This window comes from Dreissena polymorpha, chromosome 10, assembly GCF_020536995.1.
Source record: "Dreissena polymorpha isolate Duluth1 chromosome 10, UMN_Dpol_1.0, whole genome shotgun sequence".
Lineage (NCBI taxonomy): Eukaryota > Metazoa > Mollusca > Bivalvia > Myida > Dreissenidae > Dreissena > Dreissena polymorpha.
The window spans coordinates 34,438,193-34,458,817 of record NC_068364.1 but is presented as its reverse complement, the minus strand read 5'-3'; the positions used below and the strand labels follow the sequence as shown (position 1 = coordinate 34,458,817).

At 35.3% G+C, this 20,625-nt stretch overlaps 1 protein-coding gene across 1 annotated transcript; it reads left to right on the top strand.

Annotated features, from left to right (window-relative positions):
* Window positions 1–8,039: 8,039 nt before the first annotated feature.
* Window positions 8,040–19,454, top strand: LOC127849034 (clumping factor A-like). The gene is made up of 4 exons (XM_052381759.1): window positions 8,040–8,110; window positions 8,433–8,781; window positions 10,737–10,907; window positions 18,556–19,454. Exons 1-4 carry the CDS (start codon window positions 8,096–8,098, stop codon window positions 19,452–19,454), a joined length of 1,434 nt encoding a protein of 477 aa, XP_052237719.1. The 5' UTR covers window positions 8,040–8,095.
* Window positions 19,455–20,625: the final 1,171 nt, after the last annotated feature.

The following is a 20,625-nucleotide window of genomic DNA, read 5'->3' as shown; positions in this document are numbered from 1 at the left end:
GTCAAGTAGTAGGTGGCAAAACCCGACACAGCTATCAGTGACCTGTGAAATAAAGGAGTTTGTAACATGATTTCAATTGAGCTGAATTCTGGGAAATCTGTACTTAACATTAAACTAGTTTAAAGCAACCTTTGTATTGAAGTGTTTCATTAAATTCTTTATATTCATAAATGTAAACAGTGGATCTAAAAAGCTCCAGCAAAAAACAAGAACATTAAAGAAAGAAAAAAAGTAACTATCAACCGGGTTCGAACCACTGATCCCTGGAGTAAAACTCTTAGACAACTCTGCCATCCGTGCTCATACAATTAAAGATTAACTCTTAATCTGAAATTCTCGTAGTATCACAAAATGTAAGGACAACAGAACTCACCCAAATTATTCAATCCTTTCGCGTTTCAACACTTAATAGTTTGCAGGTTTTTACATCCTCAAAAGATGCATATAATGGATATTTTAGAGCATGGTAAATGTTCAGTATAACTATTTCCTCACAAATATTATGACTTAAACAAAATTTGCAAATCTAATGCATGTGCATAGTATTGATTCAGCAAGCATGCACAGTACAGTGACGTCATTTTGTTTATTTTCATGTCATTTGATGTTTAAGTGTTACTATTTTCAGAAGTATTCTTTTGTAAACAGAAACATTCAAACACAATTGGATAAATAGAATACCAGAGTAAAATGGTTGCCTTTAACAAATTCATCCTTTGAAGTGAATGATTTTACTTTATAGGGTAGTTTCCAGGTATCCGGAAAATTTATTTTTTAACAATGTTTTGCGCATTCTTTGGCATAAATACGCATTAATTTTGTGATGCGTACTTTGCAAAAATACATCAGTATGGAAATTGAGCCAAAGGTTTCCCTGTTAGAAGGTTGGATTGTGCACTGTGGGGAAGGAAACCCCCAAAATAAGGCATTCTGCTGCTCAATTTCCTTCAAACAAAGAAATGGCTTATAGCTACAAGCTTATGTTTTAACTTCTTTCCATTTTCAAAATGTAAATTTGCAGCTAATGAAAATGGCGGCTCTTTTAAACAATCTTGAGAAAATACAAATACTTCCCAGATGGAATTATAATTTTGTTAATGCAGCATGAAAATCACAAAGTTTGGGATTTTTTTGCAGTTTTTCGGTGAACTTTTTGTTGCAATAATTCAAATCTAAGCTTTATAACCCTAAGGGTTTCTAAGAGTAGCAATGCTACGTCTTTTTTCTAAAGGAGAAAAATTTGATTACCAATGCAAGGGCTTAGGAACACTTAAACTGCAAAAACTTATCAACGTTTAACTGTCTAAACCACAAACTCATGCAAATGGTACCATTAAAGCACAACATAATTGCTTTTTTAAATTTTATTTACCATGTTTTTCTTTTGTACTCTCTATCCACCATATCATTAAACTGTTGCGATGTTGCAGCCTTAAAGTGTAGCTATCGATTAGGTTGCAGTACACCGTTTGTTTTTGTTTCTTAAATTACATTTCCAACATTCTGGCAGTGGGTTTGTAATATCAATCAAAATGTGAAATGAAAATATACTATTGTAAGATATTTTATGAAAATCATTACAGGTTGTAAAACCTACACCAAGAAAATCCGCATCTAGGGAGCTTTGTTGGCTGTGAAATGAACTAAGTGTGCTGTAGCATTAGTGGATTATTATGTGGAACATTACACCGTTCCAAATTTCAACAAAAAATGTCAACTGAACAAGAATATTAAGTTGATGCATTGCCATGTTAGTTAGGTTTAATGCAAATGATTACACCAGTAGTTTGCCATTCAGGTAAATTTAACATGTTTTTGAAGATTTGTCATTGCCTTCCTTAAAGGGGCCTTTTCATGTTTGGGTAAATTAACAAAATGGAAAAGTTGTATCAGATTCGCAAATTTTCGTTTAGTTATGATATTTGTGAGGAAATAGTTACTGAACATTCCCCATGTTCTAAAATAGCCATTATATGCATCTTTTGACGATTTAAAAACCCCAAAACTATAAAACGTTCCAACTAGAGCTGCAACGATTCGATCAGATTCATCGAAAATCGATTCGAAATGCTTCGATTCGATTACGATACCAAGCCTACCAAATTGGATTCGATTCTTTAACATATATACATATATATACATAGATACGTAAAGCTCGCTGTATTCTGACTATTGATACGGGAAGGTGAAGGTTTTATCTTTACCTGTAATTACGACGCGCGTGATTGGTTGCTTATTACTTTAGTCATCCAATCAATAAGCGCGTTACGGTCTACTTTTGGAAAAAGCGTCAAAATGGCTGAACAAGTTGTTGCAGACAAATTGAAATTATCAGATGCGCCTAAGAAGCTAAAATCAAAAGTGTGGCAGTATTTTGGGTTTAGGGATGGTAGCCCTACCGATAAAGCAAAGTGTAAACTGTGCTTCACGGATGTGGCGTACGCTAAGTCCGGCTCAACCACTAATCTAATGCAACATGTCAAACGCAAACATAACGTTGATTTAGCAAGACTAAGAGGTCGCACAAGTGTAACAACTGAAGTCGCGAGCCAGAAAAGTAGTTCTATTTCTGTTGGAATTGTGTTAAGTTTATTAGAGAATGTGATTTGTCATACAGGTAACAGGTGATGCTGTCATGACACAACAGGGTCTTCCCCAGGCCATTTAAGCGCCCTTTGCCGGGGCGCTTGAAGTTCGAACTCAGAGTCCCCGGGGCGCTTGAAATTTTCCGATCAGTGTATTCTTCAGTAAAAGAAAGTGGTGATTGTCCAAAAAAATCAAGGTTTCCCTATCAGTGTATCAATATTCCCTGTTTTAAAAGAGCACTCGGTACCTACTTTCACAAGTTATCGCCATAAACACAACACGGGGTAATGGATAATCCACTGATAAGAGAATAGCATGACGCGCGTATCGATTATTCTAGCCACATTACACGGTCATTTAAATGCTGACAAGGATGTATCTGGTAACTTTCCAGTCGTCAAACTGTGAAGTTCATCGTCCAATCGGTTACGCGAATGCTTATGAGGGCGGGGTTAACTATCGACAATTATTTTTGAATGACGTCGGGCATGAAGTAAGAGTTTATCGCAGCTTGATTAGCAAGTAGTTGTACCATTTGAGTAATATAAAACCGGTAATTAGTACAGTACAGAACATAAAAGACGGTTTCGGGCATCATCATCACACCTTTTTACTGTAAACAAGTGTTACCTATGACTCATAATTAATACGAGAAATTAATTGCAAGTGGTAAACAATTAATTATTATAGAGGTTACAATTATGTGATAACAATTTATTTAATTCCAGTACATGTATATTTCAACATGTCCATTTATAGAACCGATTCACCTCGTTTTTCTGACATTTATTCGACACGTAATGCGCTTTAACACATTTTCGTTGAATTAATTACGCACACTTGTAAATGTTTCGTCCGATAATCGATAGTTAGAAGACTGATGATGGCAACCGGCCGTGATCCTCGTGGACAACGTGAATTTCATGCATAATTCCGTCAAAACATTTATTCGACTCGTTAAGTGTGTAAACAAATTATCGTTGAATTTATAACGCAACGGTTAATATTTGTTGAAATCTCAAATGGGAATAATTAAATTTGTAATCCGAAACCCATTACCGTAAGTCGATGTTCACGCGTTTTTTATCCGAAACACACTTCCGAATGTAAATGTTACCGCAACGTTAAATATTTTTGCTTCAAATTAGCAGTGCAAATTTATTTTGTGTCGAATCTTTTTCTCAATTAAAAAGAGCGCGAAAATTATGCAGCATGTACAACGTCGCGTCTATTGCATACAAATGGCGTGTATTGAGCGTTTTAACAAGCACACAACAGGTCAGGGGATTGACGCATATTCAGAGGCAATATTTCATAAAATCTATAAATAGTCACTTAAAAAATGGCAAGGTTTGTGTTAAAGAAATAACTGAAAGCTTTTATCGTAAATATTTACCAGAAAGAGATTGGTAAAAACGGAATAAACGGGATTATCGGGTAATAAATAGAAACTTGAAAAATAGTAATATACAGTAATAGAGTCGGGTTGAAACGGATGTATTGGGGAATCGTTCGAGTCGGGATTTTACTATCTGTGCGGAAAAGTTTTAAAACAATTAAAAAATAAAAAAAAAAATTTTTTTAAATGACTGGGGGATTTTTTTTTGACGAGTCATAGCGCACCAAAGACGTCTTTTGACGCTGTTTTTCTTTGAGTTATAACGCACCACAGAACGTGAATTGACACGATAAATTAAAAAAAATCTACGTCGGGAGGGGACACCCCTCGCGAACCCACCCCCGGGGCGCCTTAACAAATTCCTGGGGAAGGCACTGCACAATGGTAGATATGCTTATAGCGGTTTTGGGTAAAAGTATAATAGTGATAGTTCTACCATTCAACTGATTCCAGATACGTTCTTATAATTATTTATTTATTTTTTATATTATTGTGTAATCAACACAATCTTCTAGCAGAAGTTTTTATATTAAAATTCCTAATTTGCTTTTCTTTTTTATGTGTTTTATTGAAATCACATTTGAACAGAAATGAAAATTTTGAGGCATAAGAGTGATTAAATGATTAAACTAGGTTTGAAGATGAATACAATCGAAAAAATTGGTATCGGAGTGTCTGAAATCGATATCGAATCGAGCTGTTGGTGAATCGTTGCAGCTCTAGTTCCTACGTGAAACGAATTAATAATTTGGAGAGATCTGTTGTTGTCGTTAAATTTTGTGAAACTACGAGGATTGCTTATATAAAGTATAAAATACATCTGTTATTGTATCCGGAAGGATGGCTGAGTGGTCTACAGTACACTCCACGCGTTTTTTTTCTGCTAGCGAGTGTTATGGCACGCCTGAACCACAAAAATGAGAAAAACTAAGTTTAAGTTACTTAAACTAGGTTTTTCTCTACTTAAATTCAATTTAAGTTACTTAATTCGAATTAACGCTGCTTAAAATGAATTTAAGTAGTTTTTGTGGTTCCCGCGGCGTTAACGCTAATTAAAACACCGAAAATGCATTAACGGTGCTTAATGGTAATTTTCTTACTTAAGTTGAATTAATTCAACTTAACAAGGATTTTCTCTATCAATTGTACTATTTTCAATTAAGTTGCGTTAAAATAGGTTTTTCTACTTAAAATATGTTTTTAGTTACACGAATTCAACTTTAGTAAGGAATTTTACTTAAGTTGTAAAGTCGAATTGTTTTGATTGGTCAGTTAATGATCCGGAAGACCAAAGCCAATCAGAAACGTCGTAACAAACGTAAACAGGAAAGGATTTTCTTCTACCGCCATTTACAATTTTGCAATGGATCGGTTACAACGCACGCATTTACCTACAGCTGACAGTGTTCTTGAAAGAGTTTCAATAACACTCAGAGATGTACAGAGAGGCAAACAGAACGGCAACCTTGACGTTTCTGCAGCTCGCACCCAGATCGCCAGTCTTCTTACAAACTTGCAGAGACTTGAAGCTGGTATGACTACTCGTATACAAGACAAGTTATTACTACAGGTAAATGCGATATGACCCGGAAATATATAGACGGGCGGATCGTTTTTGATGTTTATTGCATAGTTACTGACTGTCAGCAAAATTTGATGATGAAAGGGTGTTTTGAATGTTATTCCAGGCTAAAACAAATTTTAGCTGACTTAAGATTCTAATCCAAATTTATAATATCTGTATTTTTTGCTCGTACCACATGGCAATCTTTTTCTTCCGACCTCGGGCATGAATTTATTAACAAACCTGACAACCAATCAAAACGCTTGTTTCATATGCTTATTTTCGGACGCGAGTTTTGACTTAACGATAATTAATAATTCAACTTAAGTAAAAATTTTATTACTTAAGTTATAATTAAATACAATTAACGCTGCGAAAGCACTTAAATTAATTTTAAGCAGCGTTAAATGCAATTTAAGTAACTTAACGGTAATAAAAATCAATTTTTGTTGTTCGGGCGCACTTAACGAGCTAAACTAAGTTTTTCTCTGCTTAATTCATTTTTCTCACATAAATAGAAAATAACTCTTCTTAACTACTTAATGCATTTAGTAGCGTTAATTCGAATTAAGTTACTTAAATTGAGTTTAAGTAGTGAAAAACTAAGTTTAAGTTACTTAAACTTAGTTTTTCTCTTTTTTGTGGTTCAGGCGTGCCATAGAGTGTTCACGCGGAGTTGGAAGAGCGAGGTGAACTTGATAAAACGCTCAGCGTTACGCCGTGTTCGCTAATTCCCGCGACGTGTATTACTTTACGCTAGTCGGTAAATGCAGACACTTTCCGTTCTTATCAGTGATCGCCGCTCAACGCCGCGTTAGCAGTGTGCTACTTGGCATGCCAAAAAATATAAACATTGTTATAATAAATTGTTTAAATACTGTAGTGCATGTATAAAAAAGATAATTGTATAGAAAATTAATACGTATAAAAATTATGTTTTTTAATTCACAGGTACGTCTACAATATGAATAAGTCTAATATAATACATTTGACAAATTAATATTTAAATCATAACACATATGACACAAGAATAAAAAATGTTCCGTAAAATTTCCAAATGAGAATAATAATTAGTAATCCGAAACACACTACGATTTTTAATTGTTAACACGACGTTTACAGATGCTTCCAATATACAGTCATCATGTATATTTCCAGACAAAAGCGCGCGAAAATTATGCTGCAATGTACAAGGTCAAGGTACAATGTATTCTCCTGCAAAGCGTGCGTGTATTGATTTTTTTTATACAAACTTTGTAGCGCAGAGAACATTGAATTTTGTTGATTTCGGTTAAAAGTTTCTTTGGTATTTATTAACAAAATTATATCGCGAATAAGTTGATGTTTCCTCTAAAATAATTTCAAATCGAACACGCCGAATCTTTATTGTTACGATATTTTAGTAGAGTAATTATTTTAACACTAATTTTACTGTAAACTGCTTAAAGAAGACATATGGAACTGGATTTTAAGTGTTTGATGTTATGAAAACACGCAAAGCTTGTCTACTGACCTATTGTGTAGACAGTGTCTGCGGTGTTTTGACAAAAGGGATTAACATGTGTGAATGTCACTCTGCCGATTTGGTCCATAATTACTGGTAAACATTGTTTAGAATGTCGACGCAACAAGAATACAACTGTGAATATTAAATGCAATTATCAACTCAATAGTTACCACCTTTTAGCAATTAATGGAATAACCTACAAACAAAGAGATAATCAATGCATTAGCAAGCAGAGAATTGACTTTGTTCCGACAATTAAAACCATTCCTTATGCATTCGTTGAACGTGTTTACTTGATTGAGTTATGCCTTTAGACAGGAAGCGGCTTTTCTTTGATTACGTCAAACTGTCAATTCACACAGATTTGCGAGATTTTTAGGGTCCTTGGTCATTTGTATACATGTTCAGTAAAGAAAATCACCTGATAACATGAAAACTTTGGATTAAATTATCAAAATAAAAACAATGTTGCAAACTGTGTTTATATTAATTGGTAAGTATTAGTTAAAAGACGACGTTTTGTGTGTCATAAATCAACGAGTTTTCTATACAACAACAACTACTTCTACAACCACGTCGGGATCGATCTATCTTGGTTGTTTTTTTTAATTGTAAATATTATACTAGTATGTACTTGTAATAAATGTAATTTTATTTGAAAATCAGGAAGTCAAACAAAATTAAATTGATCATTATCTCGTAAAATGCGGAGTTTCCCCCGCGTTGCCAACGCCGAGGGCCGCCACGTCGGCTTATCAGTTTTGCCGATCGTTAACCGCCGCGTCCAAAATCATGCAAACGCCGCGTATAGCGGGATTTTCTTAATCTCCCTCCAGGTCGAAACCCGCGGAGTATGGAGGGAAATTGGGGAAAACGCGTGGAGTGTATCCTGTCACAACCCGAATTCGACCACTTCCTGTTTTCGACCGGCCCCGGTAAATTATTCATGCATAAGTAAAATAAGCGAATTTCCGGACGTCGCACGCAAGTTTTGTTTACAAGTGTCGGTGAAATGTCATCCAGGTTTAAATGACGTAAAATGGAGATCCGACAGGTAAAATTGTTTCACTTTAATATGAAATGCTGCATTTTAAAAAGTTTTTACTAATCCCTAATTATCTTTAGCTTCTAGAACGGTTTCACTCGCTTTAAACTTGACCGATGATTTCTCTCTCGTAACGAAGGTGTTTTACATATTTGTCCAGGGCCACCTAAATTGTCGTTTGGTAGTAGTAGTATACTGCGCATAGAAAATTAGGTGTTTTGACCACTGAACCTTATCAGAAAACCATTTTATAACAACTAATTGGATTGTAATTGCTATATATTCATTCTATTGCACATATTAAAATAGAACATAATTGGTATATTTTCAGAAAACTAATCCTGTCCGTGGCCCCTACAGGTCATCCTATGACATTGATGACTTACAAAGGGCCTTTATGGCTGTAAAAGACAATCAAATGTCAATTAGAAAATCAGCATTGTACTTTAATGTCCCCAAAACAACACTTATTGACAGGTTGCATGGGAGAATTAGTATTGACACTGTGAAACCAGGCCCTGACCCACTGTTTACTCTTGATCAGGAGTCTCTACTGGCAAGTCACATCCAAACTATGGGTGAAGTAGGCTTTGGGTACACCAGGCAAGAGACTATAAACCTTGCAAGTGATTATGCCTTCACCTTAGGCCTGAGACCAAGAGAAAAACCTCTTACTGATTGTTGGTTGTACAAGTTTTTGGACCGGTGGCCAGAACTAATGGTGAAAAAAATAAGGAGCCTTGATATAGCCCGTGCAAGATGTGCGACAAGAGATGCTGTTGATCGATATTTCAACAAATTGCATGAAATTCTTGTCAAGTATGATCTATTATCAAAACCCCATCGGTTGTACAATATTGATGAGAAGGGGCTCAGTCTAGAACATAAACCACCAAAAATTGTCTCATCAAAGCATGGCACAACTCCTGCCGTGACAGGTAGCAGAGGAAAAAATGTAACTGTCATTGGTTGTGTAAATGGGGTAGGTCAGCAAGTGCCTCCTTACTTTGTTTTTCCAGGTCAGAGAATGCAGCCAAATCTGTTAGATGGTGTGACACCTGGTACAAATGGAACTGTTTCCCCAACAGGATGGTCTAATACAGAGGTGTTCTCTGGTTATTTGAAAGAGCACGTCTTACAATACTTACCCCTATGATCACAAAATGAACCAGTCCTGATACTTTATGATGGCCACAGTAGTCACATTTCATTGGACCTAATACAATGGGCTAAACAGGAAGATATTATCCTCTTTGTATTACCCCCTCATTGCAGCAGGGCTTTTTTTAAGCGGACGCCCGCTTGCCCGTGCCGGGTTAAAATCTTTGCGGGCAAGTGATTTTCCAAAGTATATAGTCAGCCGGGCAAGTCCGTTTCGTATAAGTATAATTGCGGTATTTTTTCGACTTTTCCCCTTGTATCTATTTATTTTCTTTGGGTCAATATATTTTTTATCGAGTACAAATAAAACGAGATTTGATTGGTCGCTTGCGTTGTATAAGCCAATCTAAACGCTCAAAACAAGTTCTACTCGGCAGACGTTTCAACATGGCGGACGGTAGCGTCCAGCCGATTTTTTTCTATTTTTAATAAAAGTAAACTGGAAACACTCAAAGGAACAAACCAAAACAATCGAAAAAGAAAGGAAGAGAAATATTAAAATGAATCACGAAAGCCTAACTTTCAAACATCGTGGCTTGATGAAATTCCATAATAACAAGCAAGATAAAATGTGTTGGTAGTAACTGTGCTATTCCAATTTTCTTGTGTAAAAGCACTCAAACTGAAACAATTTCAGAACAGTTACTAGAACTGGATGAAGAAGCGTATACTAGTGATAGTGATGTCTGTGAACATGAATATAATAACTGTGAAAAGGATTGTTCACAGTTTGAAAATCAAGTTGAATATGCAGACCGTTTCAAACTTGCTAAGAATGCATATGAAGAGTTTCTCACTATTTTGAACTGTGAATAACTTGTATGTTACATATTCAAAGTTTAAAATAGTGAGAAACTCTTCATCAACGATATCAACATGATTTTCAAACTCTGAACAATCATTTGCACAGTACTATTTTAATCCCTCCCCCCTTTTAATCTTTGCCATAACTTGTATAGATATAGTGACAAGTATACCGTTTTAAAATTTTAATAGTAATAAACTCTTCATATGTATTGTATTCAATAGTGACTATTCAATGAAATAAAACTGTCCAGATTTTGTTTTGTTGACAACTTTATATTATAAAACGATTATTGTTTTATTCTTGATACATTGAATATAGCTGAAATTAAATCTAGCATAATAATGCATGTGAATCAATGCTTTAAAGATCAAATGACAATAAAAAATTGACTTCAAAATAGGGCAACCAGTTTTTAATGAGGGCAAGTAGATGTTCAAAGTAACTTGCCCCCCGGGCAAGTGAGTGTCAATTTCTTACGTCAACCCCTGTGCAGCCACCTATTGCAACCCCTAGATGTCAGCTGCTTTGGACTTTTCGAGGTTGCTTGGAACGCAGCTCTACACAGCAACTTAAGAGCATCTGGGGGTCGTACACTATCACGATATGATGTTGCCAGTTTAGCTTGTAAAGTGTACAGCTCAACACTCACAGCTACCAACATTCAAGCTGCCTTCCGCAAGAGTGGTGTTTACCCATTCAACAAAAATGTGATATCTGATCACCAAGTGGCCCCATCAACCTGTTTCCACGTTACAGCTGCAGGTGATGCTTGTAGTAAAGGGTCTGAGCCGTTGGAGGATAATGAAAAGGCAGATCAGTTTTTACAGAAGCGTGGGGGCAAGATTTTGCAAAATGTGGACACAGCAAAAAACAAAGAAACACACTTAGCAAAGTTGTAGGTGGACAAGCTGTTACTGAAACTGAAGTCCTTAACAAAATTCAGACATATAAACATAATCAAAGTAACAAACGTTCAAAAGATGCAAATAAAGAAAATATCAATCCAAGACCAAGTGTATCTGGTTGTGCCAAAAAACCTAAGGTTATAAGAACAGTGACTGAAAGTGATACATGTAGTTCTGAGGAAGATATAACAGACTCTGAAAAATGCATTGTGTGCAAAAAGTTTAGCCCTGACCTAAGTAAGAGGCCATACATTGTTATTGTGAAATGGGGACAGTGTGACAAGTGTTCTGGCTGGGTCCACCTGTCTTTCTGCACAACTATCAGAGTTATCAGAAGGGGAGACAACTTCTTGTGCCCCCAGTGCTCAACCAATTAACATGAATATAAAATTAAACAAGTACTGTAAATATGTTCAAAATATGTTCCAAAATAAAACAGTTTTTTGCAGTTTAAATTACTTTAGATTATATTTACTGTTGTTTAAAGCACTTTAAAATGATTTTATTTGTGTACTAACTTTTGTTGTGCAGTATAGTTGGAAAAACATGAATTATCTGAAAGTGGTCGAAAACAGGTTGGATGAAAATAAAAATGGCCGATTTGGGCATGATAAAAGAAGTGTGGAATTAAAAGATATAACAAACAGGTAAGTCTATACAAAATCTGTGTTCATACTTTGCTTTGCGTATCAAGTTCATTGTTATTCAAGTTAAACATGTATCTCTTCGTGGATGTAAGCGGTTTTCTAAATAAGTCTTAAGCGGTCGAAAACTGGTTGTACGAGGATACTGTAAATGGATTTTACCACTTTTTACTCCAGGACCATAGGGATCAGTGGTTCGAGCCCTGCTGAGGGTTACCTTTTTTTTCTTTTTTAAATTGTATTCTTGATTTTTTTGCGGAAGCTTGTTAGATTCTATGTTAACATTTATCAATATAAAGCATTTTATGACCAACTTCAAAATGTGCCAAAATCTGTGAAAAGGCCCCTTTAATTTGTCACTAACAACATCTGTTTAGGGAAAGGCTCTGATCAGCTGTGGTGAACTGCAGTTGTGGTTATGAAGGGGTTAATATTGACAGGAGGTTCGTTTATATGGACTAGATGAACTCCATCATGATTTAGTTTTCGTTATGACATGTATGATGGTCATGATGGTTGGTTTTACCTACCGGAGTTACAACGTTCAGATTTATTCTTCATGCTAATAATTTCAAACATATTTTAAATGCATTTCATTTAAATAATTCGACTTTACCAGCCTAAAGCTATTTTCCTTGGCCAATGCATCCCGTTTTTCTCTTACAAAATGTGTAAAATACAAATATTTTCCTTGACTTTCATTTCATCTGTGTCGAAATGTTGCTTGAGTAGGCAGACGCTTGGGGTATTTCTGAGACAATCCGGGCTCAGAACGAAGTGGTCTACATTAAAACGGGATTCCTTAGGTTAGAGATTTGGGAGATAAAGCCATGATAAGTATATATTTATTTTCTGTTGTTTTTTAAGCCATTCGTTTATTGTGTACATATTTAGTCAAAGAAAACATCGTGGATACATAATGCATCCATCGGAGTTGGACGGTATTTTTGCGATATTTAAAAAGGAGTAATCCGATCAACACGCAACAAATACAAATGAAGTTATATATTAAATATTCATCAGATTGCCTATTTGTGTAATATCTTGTCAAATCGGTATAGAAAATTATTAGCGATGTACAGGTCCTAAGTTGTGTAAGAAATTAACATGATACTGCCTTAATCTGCCGACTCTCTAAAAAAGTTTAAACTGAATGGACATTTTTTTGTAAGAAATGCGTTTTTCAAAACAAGTTCTGTTTAATTCAAAACGAAAATCTGTAACTTTTGTTTATTCGATGTAATGATCTATATTGTTTTATAGGGGTATGGTTGAGTAAAGTCGAACATCGAGAAACAAGAAGCTTATAGTACTAAATGTTGTCGGATCAATTAAGTACTTTAGGTACTATCGTAAGATGCGTCAAATATTAAAAGGAGAATTCGATGCCCAAATACGAAATTTAAACAAAATAACAGCTGCAATTTATATAAAGAACGCGACGGTCAGGCGCTTTCACCTTCTTCTGAGAAAAAAACTGTGAAATATATATAGAGAGAGATATATATGAGAGGCGTGGGATTTCATGTTAATTTATGTATTGAATTATTTTTAGTTTTTATAGAAACGAGATTACCGGACATGCACATGTGCATATTATGAAAGTTTCCTAGCTTTCAAGTACAACAAATCTGTCCTGAAATGAAATTATACTGTAAGATAATTCATTTGTTTTGGGCCTGACATTTCGTGGGTGTTTTAATAAATGTATTTTTTCGTGGACATGTAAATGCATGGATAACTGTTTGTTGAAAAGAAAGAAACAAAATAATTTCGTCGGTCATTTTCTGATGTGGTAAATTCATGGATCGGTTAACCCATGAAATCAGAGAAAACTATTGTCCCACGAGTAGCAATGGTGTAACAGTATACGGAACAATTAAATACACGTCTCTTGAATCGAACATAAATATAGTGTTAACAAATGAGTTATGTTTACTTGTACTCTCTTTGTGTTTTTTTTGTTATGAACCACAACTCAAAGACATACATAGAAATACACTTTGTTCCTGAAGGTTAAGAAGTCAATGTACTTTTCAAAATTATTGTTGAATTAAAAGCCTATTATGAATCATTTATGATATTACAACGTCCAATACTAATGGGTAGTATATCTTGTTGGTGTCCGTTGTAAGTGTTACCAATCAATAACGACAGGCGGAAATAATTTCGGTTCGGTGCTTGTTCAGAAACTAACCGAACATTAATTTAGCACGAATGTGGATTGTTGTACATGAGTGGCAAATACCAAGTTTCAATAATTTGCAACAATTATCTATTATTCAATGTTGGCAATAACATCGACGTATTTGGAGAAAAGTTTTCAAAAGGGTTATTCAAAATGAAAGTCTAACCAAATATCAACAGAGGTACTCTTTAGCTTTTTTGCCTCGAGTTTTATGTTACTAGCAGGGGTCTTTGAACTAATATAGCTATTGTAAGCACGTACAATTGTTTCACACGCAACCTATATATAGCAAATTGCAAAACAAAAACATGCACGCAGTACAACACATTGGAAACGCACTATTATAAACCCAATGAGGTGATATTTATTTATTTATCGTAGCTGTTTTAACTTTGTTAATATCCAATGAACAGTTGAACAAATTTCCACGTCAGTAGGAACACATAATTTAGTGAATTTAGTGAATAGAACACACACGTGAATTTGTTTGCACCATTTTAAACTAAACAAAAATACTCATAAATTAATTTTGAATCAAATGTTCACGAAATGTATATGCAGCAAACAACAAAAATGATATAAGTCGGCAGCATGTCGAGCCCGATGTAAAGAGCGCCAATTATTAAGTAAGAAATGTAAATTACTTTTAAGTGTAAGTAAGATTTGAAAATGACTTTAAATTGTGAACTTGCAACATCTCCTGTTGGTGAATATGTTTTGTAAATTAAAATATTTTACATGATTACATAGAGGATATTTGTTGGATTCGGTGGATTATCGATTTTATCCCACTTTTACAGCGAAATCGGTTGATTAAAGCCCCGTTGATTAAATTTCATCTATAATCAACGGCAAGGCTATAATCAATGGCACGAAATGACGTCATCAACTGCCGAACCGGGACTACTTTTTCCCACGCACCTCGTCACCTGTATTTGCCAAGTGCATCAATAATAAAAACAATCTCAAATGTGTGTCAATCTTTATGACCTTAAAACAAAGGAAAGTAGCAAAAACGAGTTTTTTGGCATTTATTGTCATTAAAACCTAGTATTAGGTAAATTTAACACTATGCAAATAGATTCTGTTGTTGTTGCTCCCCTTTGAAGAAGTCAGTTCGAGTTGCTCCCCTTTGACCGTAGAAAACAATCGTCTGGACCAAGAAATCCTGTGTTCATTTACAAGCTGTACTCGGATATGCGTCCATCTGATTTTTCTTCAAAGCATCTTTTCTACCTGGCAATACGCACAAATGACACTGCATCCCGGTGATTCTTGCGTCAACAATTGGGTGTCAACAAGTTAGGTCAGATGCTGAAGGCCATGGCAAAACACCGGCTTTCTCAAGCACAAGAGAATAACGAACCACTCAGTTCGCAAATTACTGGTCCAAAAACTTCGAAATGCAAACATTCCAGCCACTGAAACCATGGCCATAACAGGGCACAAAAATGTCCAGTCCATAACAAATTATTCAAACATATCTGTTGAACAGCAGCAAAAGTGATCATTCTTGCTCAGTCCAGTAAATGTAACAATCCAACAGATTCCTCTTGTTCACCTTCATGCACCGAAACTATGGCCGAAATGCAGCCTAGAAAACCACTGTCTACCGTCGAACAAGTTGATCTTCATGTTCGCCCCACCCAGTCACTTCACCAGCAAATGTCTTTCTCTAGTTCGAACAACTTTGCCTCACAATTCTTTGGTGTCACGTTTAACATTCAAAATGTTAATGTATATAATTAGCTTAAATCCAAGTAATCTTTGTTATTTCGTCACGAATAACCACATATTATAACAAAGAAGCAAATATTGTGCACCTCGTGATCAACTCGATAGTTTGATATCGAAAGTGAATTGTGTGTGGTGTTAGGCTACGTTGTAAACAAATGTAGTTCCTTGTATATAACAACTTAATGTAATATTGATATCATAAAACTTAAAGATTTGCAATTCAATATGATTAAAATTGTGATTAATAACGCTCGACACTTTGTTACAGAACGACATTCTGATTTTAAAAAAATGATTATTTGATCAGCGGTTATTTTTGGAACGCGGAGTAATACACTGACCTTGGTTACACTACAGTCATTATCAAAGTACGACAAACACCCATGAAAACTTATTTTGTTTAAATAAAAAAGTTTACTGAATAAAAAGTGGGATAAATAGAATAATAGGTTAGTGTTGATTATAGATCAGGTTTATCATGCTCGGCACGAAAACGAAAAAGCACTCGCCAAGGCTCGTGCTTTTTGTTTTCTAAGCCTCGCATGATAAACCTGATCTATAATCAACACTAACCTATTATTCTCTATTTAACTCACGAGTGATCATAGAAAATAATATATATATATATATATATATATAAAAATATATATTTTATATGATCACGAGTGAATTAAAATCGATAATCCACCGAACCCAACAAATTTTCTTTTTATTTAATGCTTTTTTCACAGTTCATATACATTGAGTTTAACTAAAGAATTTCGCTGGGAAAATGACGTCATTTCGTCAAAAAAATAACGTCATTTAACATAAACAGTGAATATAATCGATAATTTTCACTGATAATTTTCTTGAGCTACAGACGTCTCGACGAATGTCTGTACCGTATGACTTGGTGATTGCACTTGGAAATCGCCATTACATCGATATGGCAATTTCATAATAGATCTGTTGCAAATTATTAGAAATGGTGTTAACATATATAGTGTCTTAGTATTGGAGCTCGTCAGCTGAAGACCACAAGAGTGTAGCGGATATGGTGTCCGCCTAGCGATCGGGAGGTCTCGGGTTCGATCCCCACCGTGGGAGCATTCCTTACATTCCCCCCATAGACACCAAGTAATGATTCCAGTCCCAGGAAACGGACTCGAGAGAGTTTCAAATAAGCCTGATGCTTTCTATACAATCGAGCTAAAAATTTCACCAACTGTAAACACAACTTTCTTTCCTGATAATATTTCTGGAGTTAAATTATGGCTACCGGTATTTGTTATATCTTACAAATACAACTTTTTATATGTCAAGTAGTAGTCCGTGGCGAATTTAGATGGGGTCGAAACGCATTTGATAACATTGTGAGACATCACAGTTACACAAACATAAGCACTAATAACTTGACAAAAACTGTCGTAAAAAATATATTGTGATATTTCGATGTTTCCCCTTTTTTATTTCGTTCAAAACGTTATTCTAAGCATGTATTACTTACATACATGTTTTTATAGTAATTCATGTGATTAACTTTCACCTTGATCAGGAATTTGTATGACAGCCCTCTCTCTGTACGATTCTTTCGAGAAACATTTACTGACAAGTATAAATACTAGATATTTTAAACAGTTACACGTTGTGCATTCTTTTACAACACTGCTTATGATTGAGACCTCATGGAAACTGTTATTTATAAGCAAAATGTGATGCAGGCATAATTCGGTGTTACGGTCACAACATTTGGTCATATGCAGAGGGGGTAATCACGTGATAGTGAAGATGGCGATGTCCATGCCGCGACAGTTATTTTTCACTTTTTTTGTACCCTCTGATATGTTAAGGCGACCTTTTGTCAAAGTTAATGATCCACCTTTGTGTTTGTCTTTGGATACAGGCGTCTCAAAGGGTTATAACGTTTCTGTAAATATGTACAGGCGATATTACATGAAAACTCTCGCCATTAGTATAGAATCGATATAGCCATGCTTATACAAAGCACCAGTTCTATGCATATCTATTTAAAAAATACTCCGTATTGTATCGAAAGGGTGTCTTATTATTAAAGCATGTCACCTCATTTTCAAGATAAATGCAGCACTTGTTTGGCTAATTGATCCACCATGGGTCGCAAACCAAATTCGAACACCGAAATATTTGCTTTAATTTAAAGTACATGTTCAATGGGGAATGAACATGCCATATAATTTATACTAAATTTCATGTATATTGATTTTTTCCTCGTTAGTATTATACTGTTTATCACGGTTGAATCAAGAAGTTGTTATAACCCTTAATCAAGAAAAAACAAACAAGTAACATTAAAAGGCAAATTTTCGTCGTCGAGATGGAATGTTTATTTAGGCATGAGATGTTTATGAAAGCATTTTTGTTTGGAAGTTCTTTACTTTTATTTGATGCCTATTTTGATATTTATCTACGCAAGTGAGTAAATAAATTAACATTGCTGATGAAACGGCTTTATAAGCCTGAATAAAAAGTTGGAAATATAAATTATATCAAAATGCAAATGTCCATGACGTAAAGACGAAAAACGTACAGTTTTGTGTTGATTTTACAATTGTCATTATCATTAATAACTTAGATAGTAAAATTTGTTGACAATGAGTATTATTATTATATTTATAATATACTTTATAATTGTATTAACACGACAAACAAAAGCATTACGTCGGCGCGGGTTGTTTTTTTAAGCGAACACAAAACAAGGCAACGTGATCGAATAGAAAAAAATATACCAGCGCACGTGTAATATTGTGTATGTTCTTCATCGAAACAAGTCGTTTAAATTGCTTGTTTTCCATTCAATTGACCGATCATATTTGTTTATTCCGAACGTAAACGTTGATATAGTTTTGCAAATTGAGTTTGATATCTGTTTACAGATTCGACCATACTCTTTAAATGTATTTAAATGTACTGAAAAGAGATTTGGAAAACTTCTGTGATTATTATTTTAATAGGCTTATAACTCCTGTATGGTAAAAACGATAATGACACAGACGAAAGCGACACAGACGTTAGCGACACAGACGTTAGTGACATAGACGTTAGCGACACAGACGTTAGCGACACAGACGTTAGCGACACAGACGTTAGCGACACAGACGTTAGCGACACAGACGTTAGCGACACAGACGTTAGCGACACAGACGTTAGCGGCACAGACGTTAGCGACACAGACGTTAGCGACAAAGACGTTAGCGACACAGACGTTAGCGACACAGACGTTAGCGACACAGACGTTAGCGACACAGACGATAGCGACACAAACGTTAACGACACAGACGTTAGCGACACAGACGTTAGCGGCACAGACGTTAGCGACACAGACGTTAGCGGCACAGACGTTAGCGACACAGACGTTAGCGACACAGACGTTAGCGACACAGACGTTAGCGACACAGACGTTAGCGACACAGACGTTAGCGACACAGACGTTAGCGACACAGACGTTAGCGACACAGACGTTAGCGACAAAGACGTTAGCGACACAGACGTTAGCGACACAGACGTTAGCGACACAGACGTTAGCGACACAGACGATAGCGACACAAACGTTAACGAAACAGACGTTAGCGACACAGACGTTAGCGGCACAGACGTTAGCGACACAGACGTTAGCGACACAGACGTTAGCGACACAGACGTTAGCGACACAGACGATAGCGACACAGACGTTAACGACACAGACGTTAGCGACACAGACGTTAGCGACACAGACGTTAGCGACACAGACGATAGCGACACAGACGTTAGCGGCACAGACGTTAGCGACACAGACTTTAACGACACAGACTTTAGCGACACAGACGTTAGCGGCACAGACGTTAGCGACACAGACGTTAACAACAGAGACGTTAAGCCGGCGTACATACCATATATTTTTTCGAAAAGTTAGTAAAGCAAAATCTTAATACCATCTCTTAGTAATGAGACAATTTTCAAAAATTACCTTGCATAAACGCTCATTTAAAAATATGAATTACAGGAACGTTTAGCAATATCCTTCCGAGATATCAAGTTCTGGTTTCTCACAGGAAATGGGCTCGATAGTATCTGAATACGCCTAAGGCCTTTGATGCAGCCGAGCATAAATACATAGGTTTAACTTTAAACTAAATATGTAAATGTATTGCCTTTCAAAACGAAAATGAAGTCTCGCCAACACTTCCAACATAATCAAATTCCCTTTTTATGTGAATGGACTTAATTCATTTTACTTGTTTAAATGTATTTAGATTACATTCATACAATCTTTGTATATATAAAATAAATTATTCATATATATTTAATTGAAACGGAGATAACTGACACGCGAAATTTGTAGTTAAATGAAATGTAAGTAATTAAACACGAGTTTCGAATGTGGTACATTTATTTTACCCAAGACTTACAGTGCCAATTATTTAACGTTCAACATTGGCAACCCTTCAAAAGGACCACGCATTTAGAGAAAAGTTTTATAAAAAGTTATTTTCGATGAAAGTCTTAACAAATATCGAAAAACTTGAAACTTGGGCTACGTTAGCGAGAGTCTTTTGTTACTAAACATAACCTACAACAGCGGGAGTTTTCTGTCAATAGAATCACAAAGTCCTTCCTAAAGGACGAATTAAGCGCCCCACTATTGCATATTATTGAATAATTGAACAAGAAATATATTTAAAGAATAAATTTGAAAATTAAAAAAAATTGAATTCAAAATGGCCATGTATGCATATTAATTAAATAGAGAAAATCTTCAAAAGCTTAACCGGTATCAATTTTTATCCGCCATATATAGCCTGTAGGTCAAAACTAACGGGCCATTTATTTCCACAGGCATCGCACTAAAATAGGTAGGTAGGTTGACGACACTTTTTTTCTTTTATCGATATTATATTACACGATTTTTTTTCCACTTTAAATGTATGGGCTGAAATACAAACATCTTTTAAATATTTATTTAATAGTATGTCTACAGTTAATATATAATTAATGACGAGAATATGATCGAATGTACAAATTATAACCGCAGTCTCAATAGTTAAAGGGGCCTTTTCACAGATTTTGGCATGTATTACAGTGTG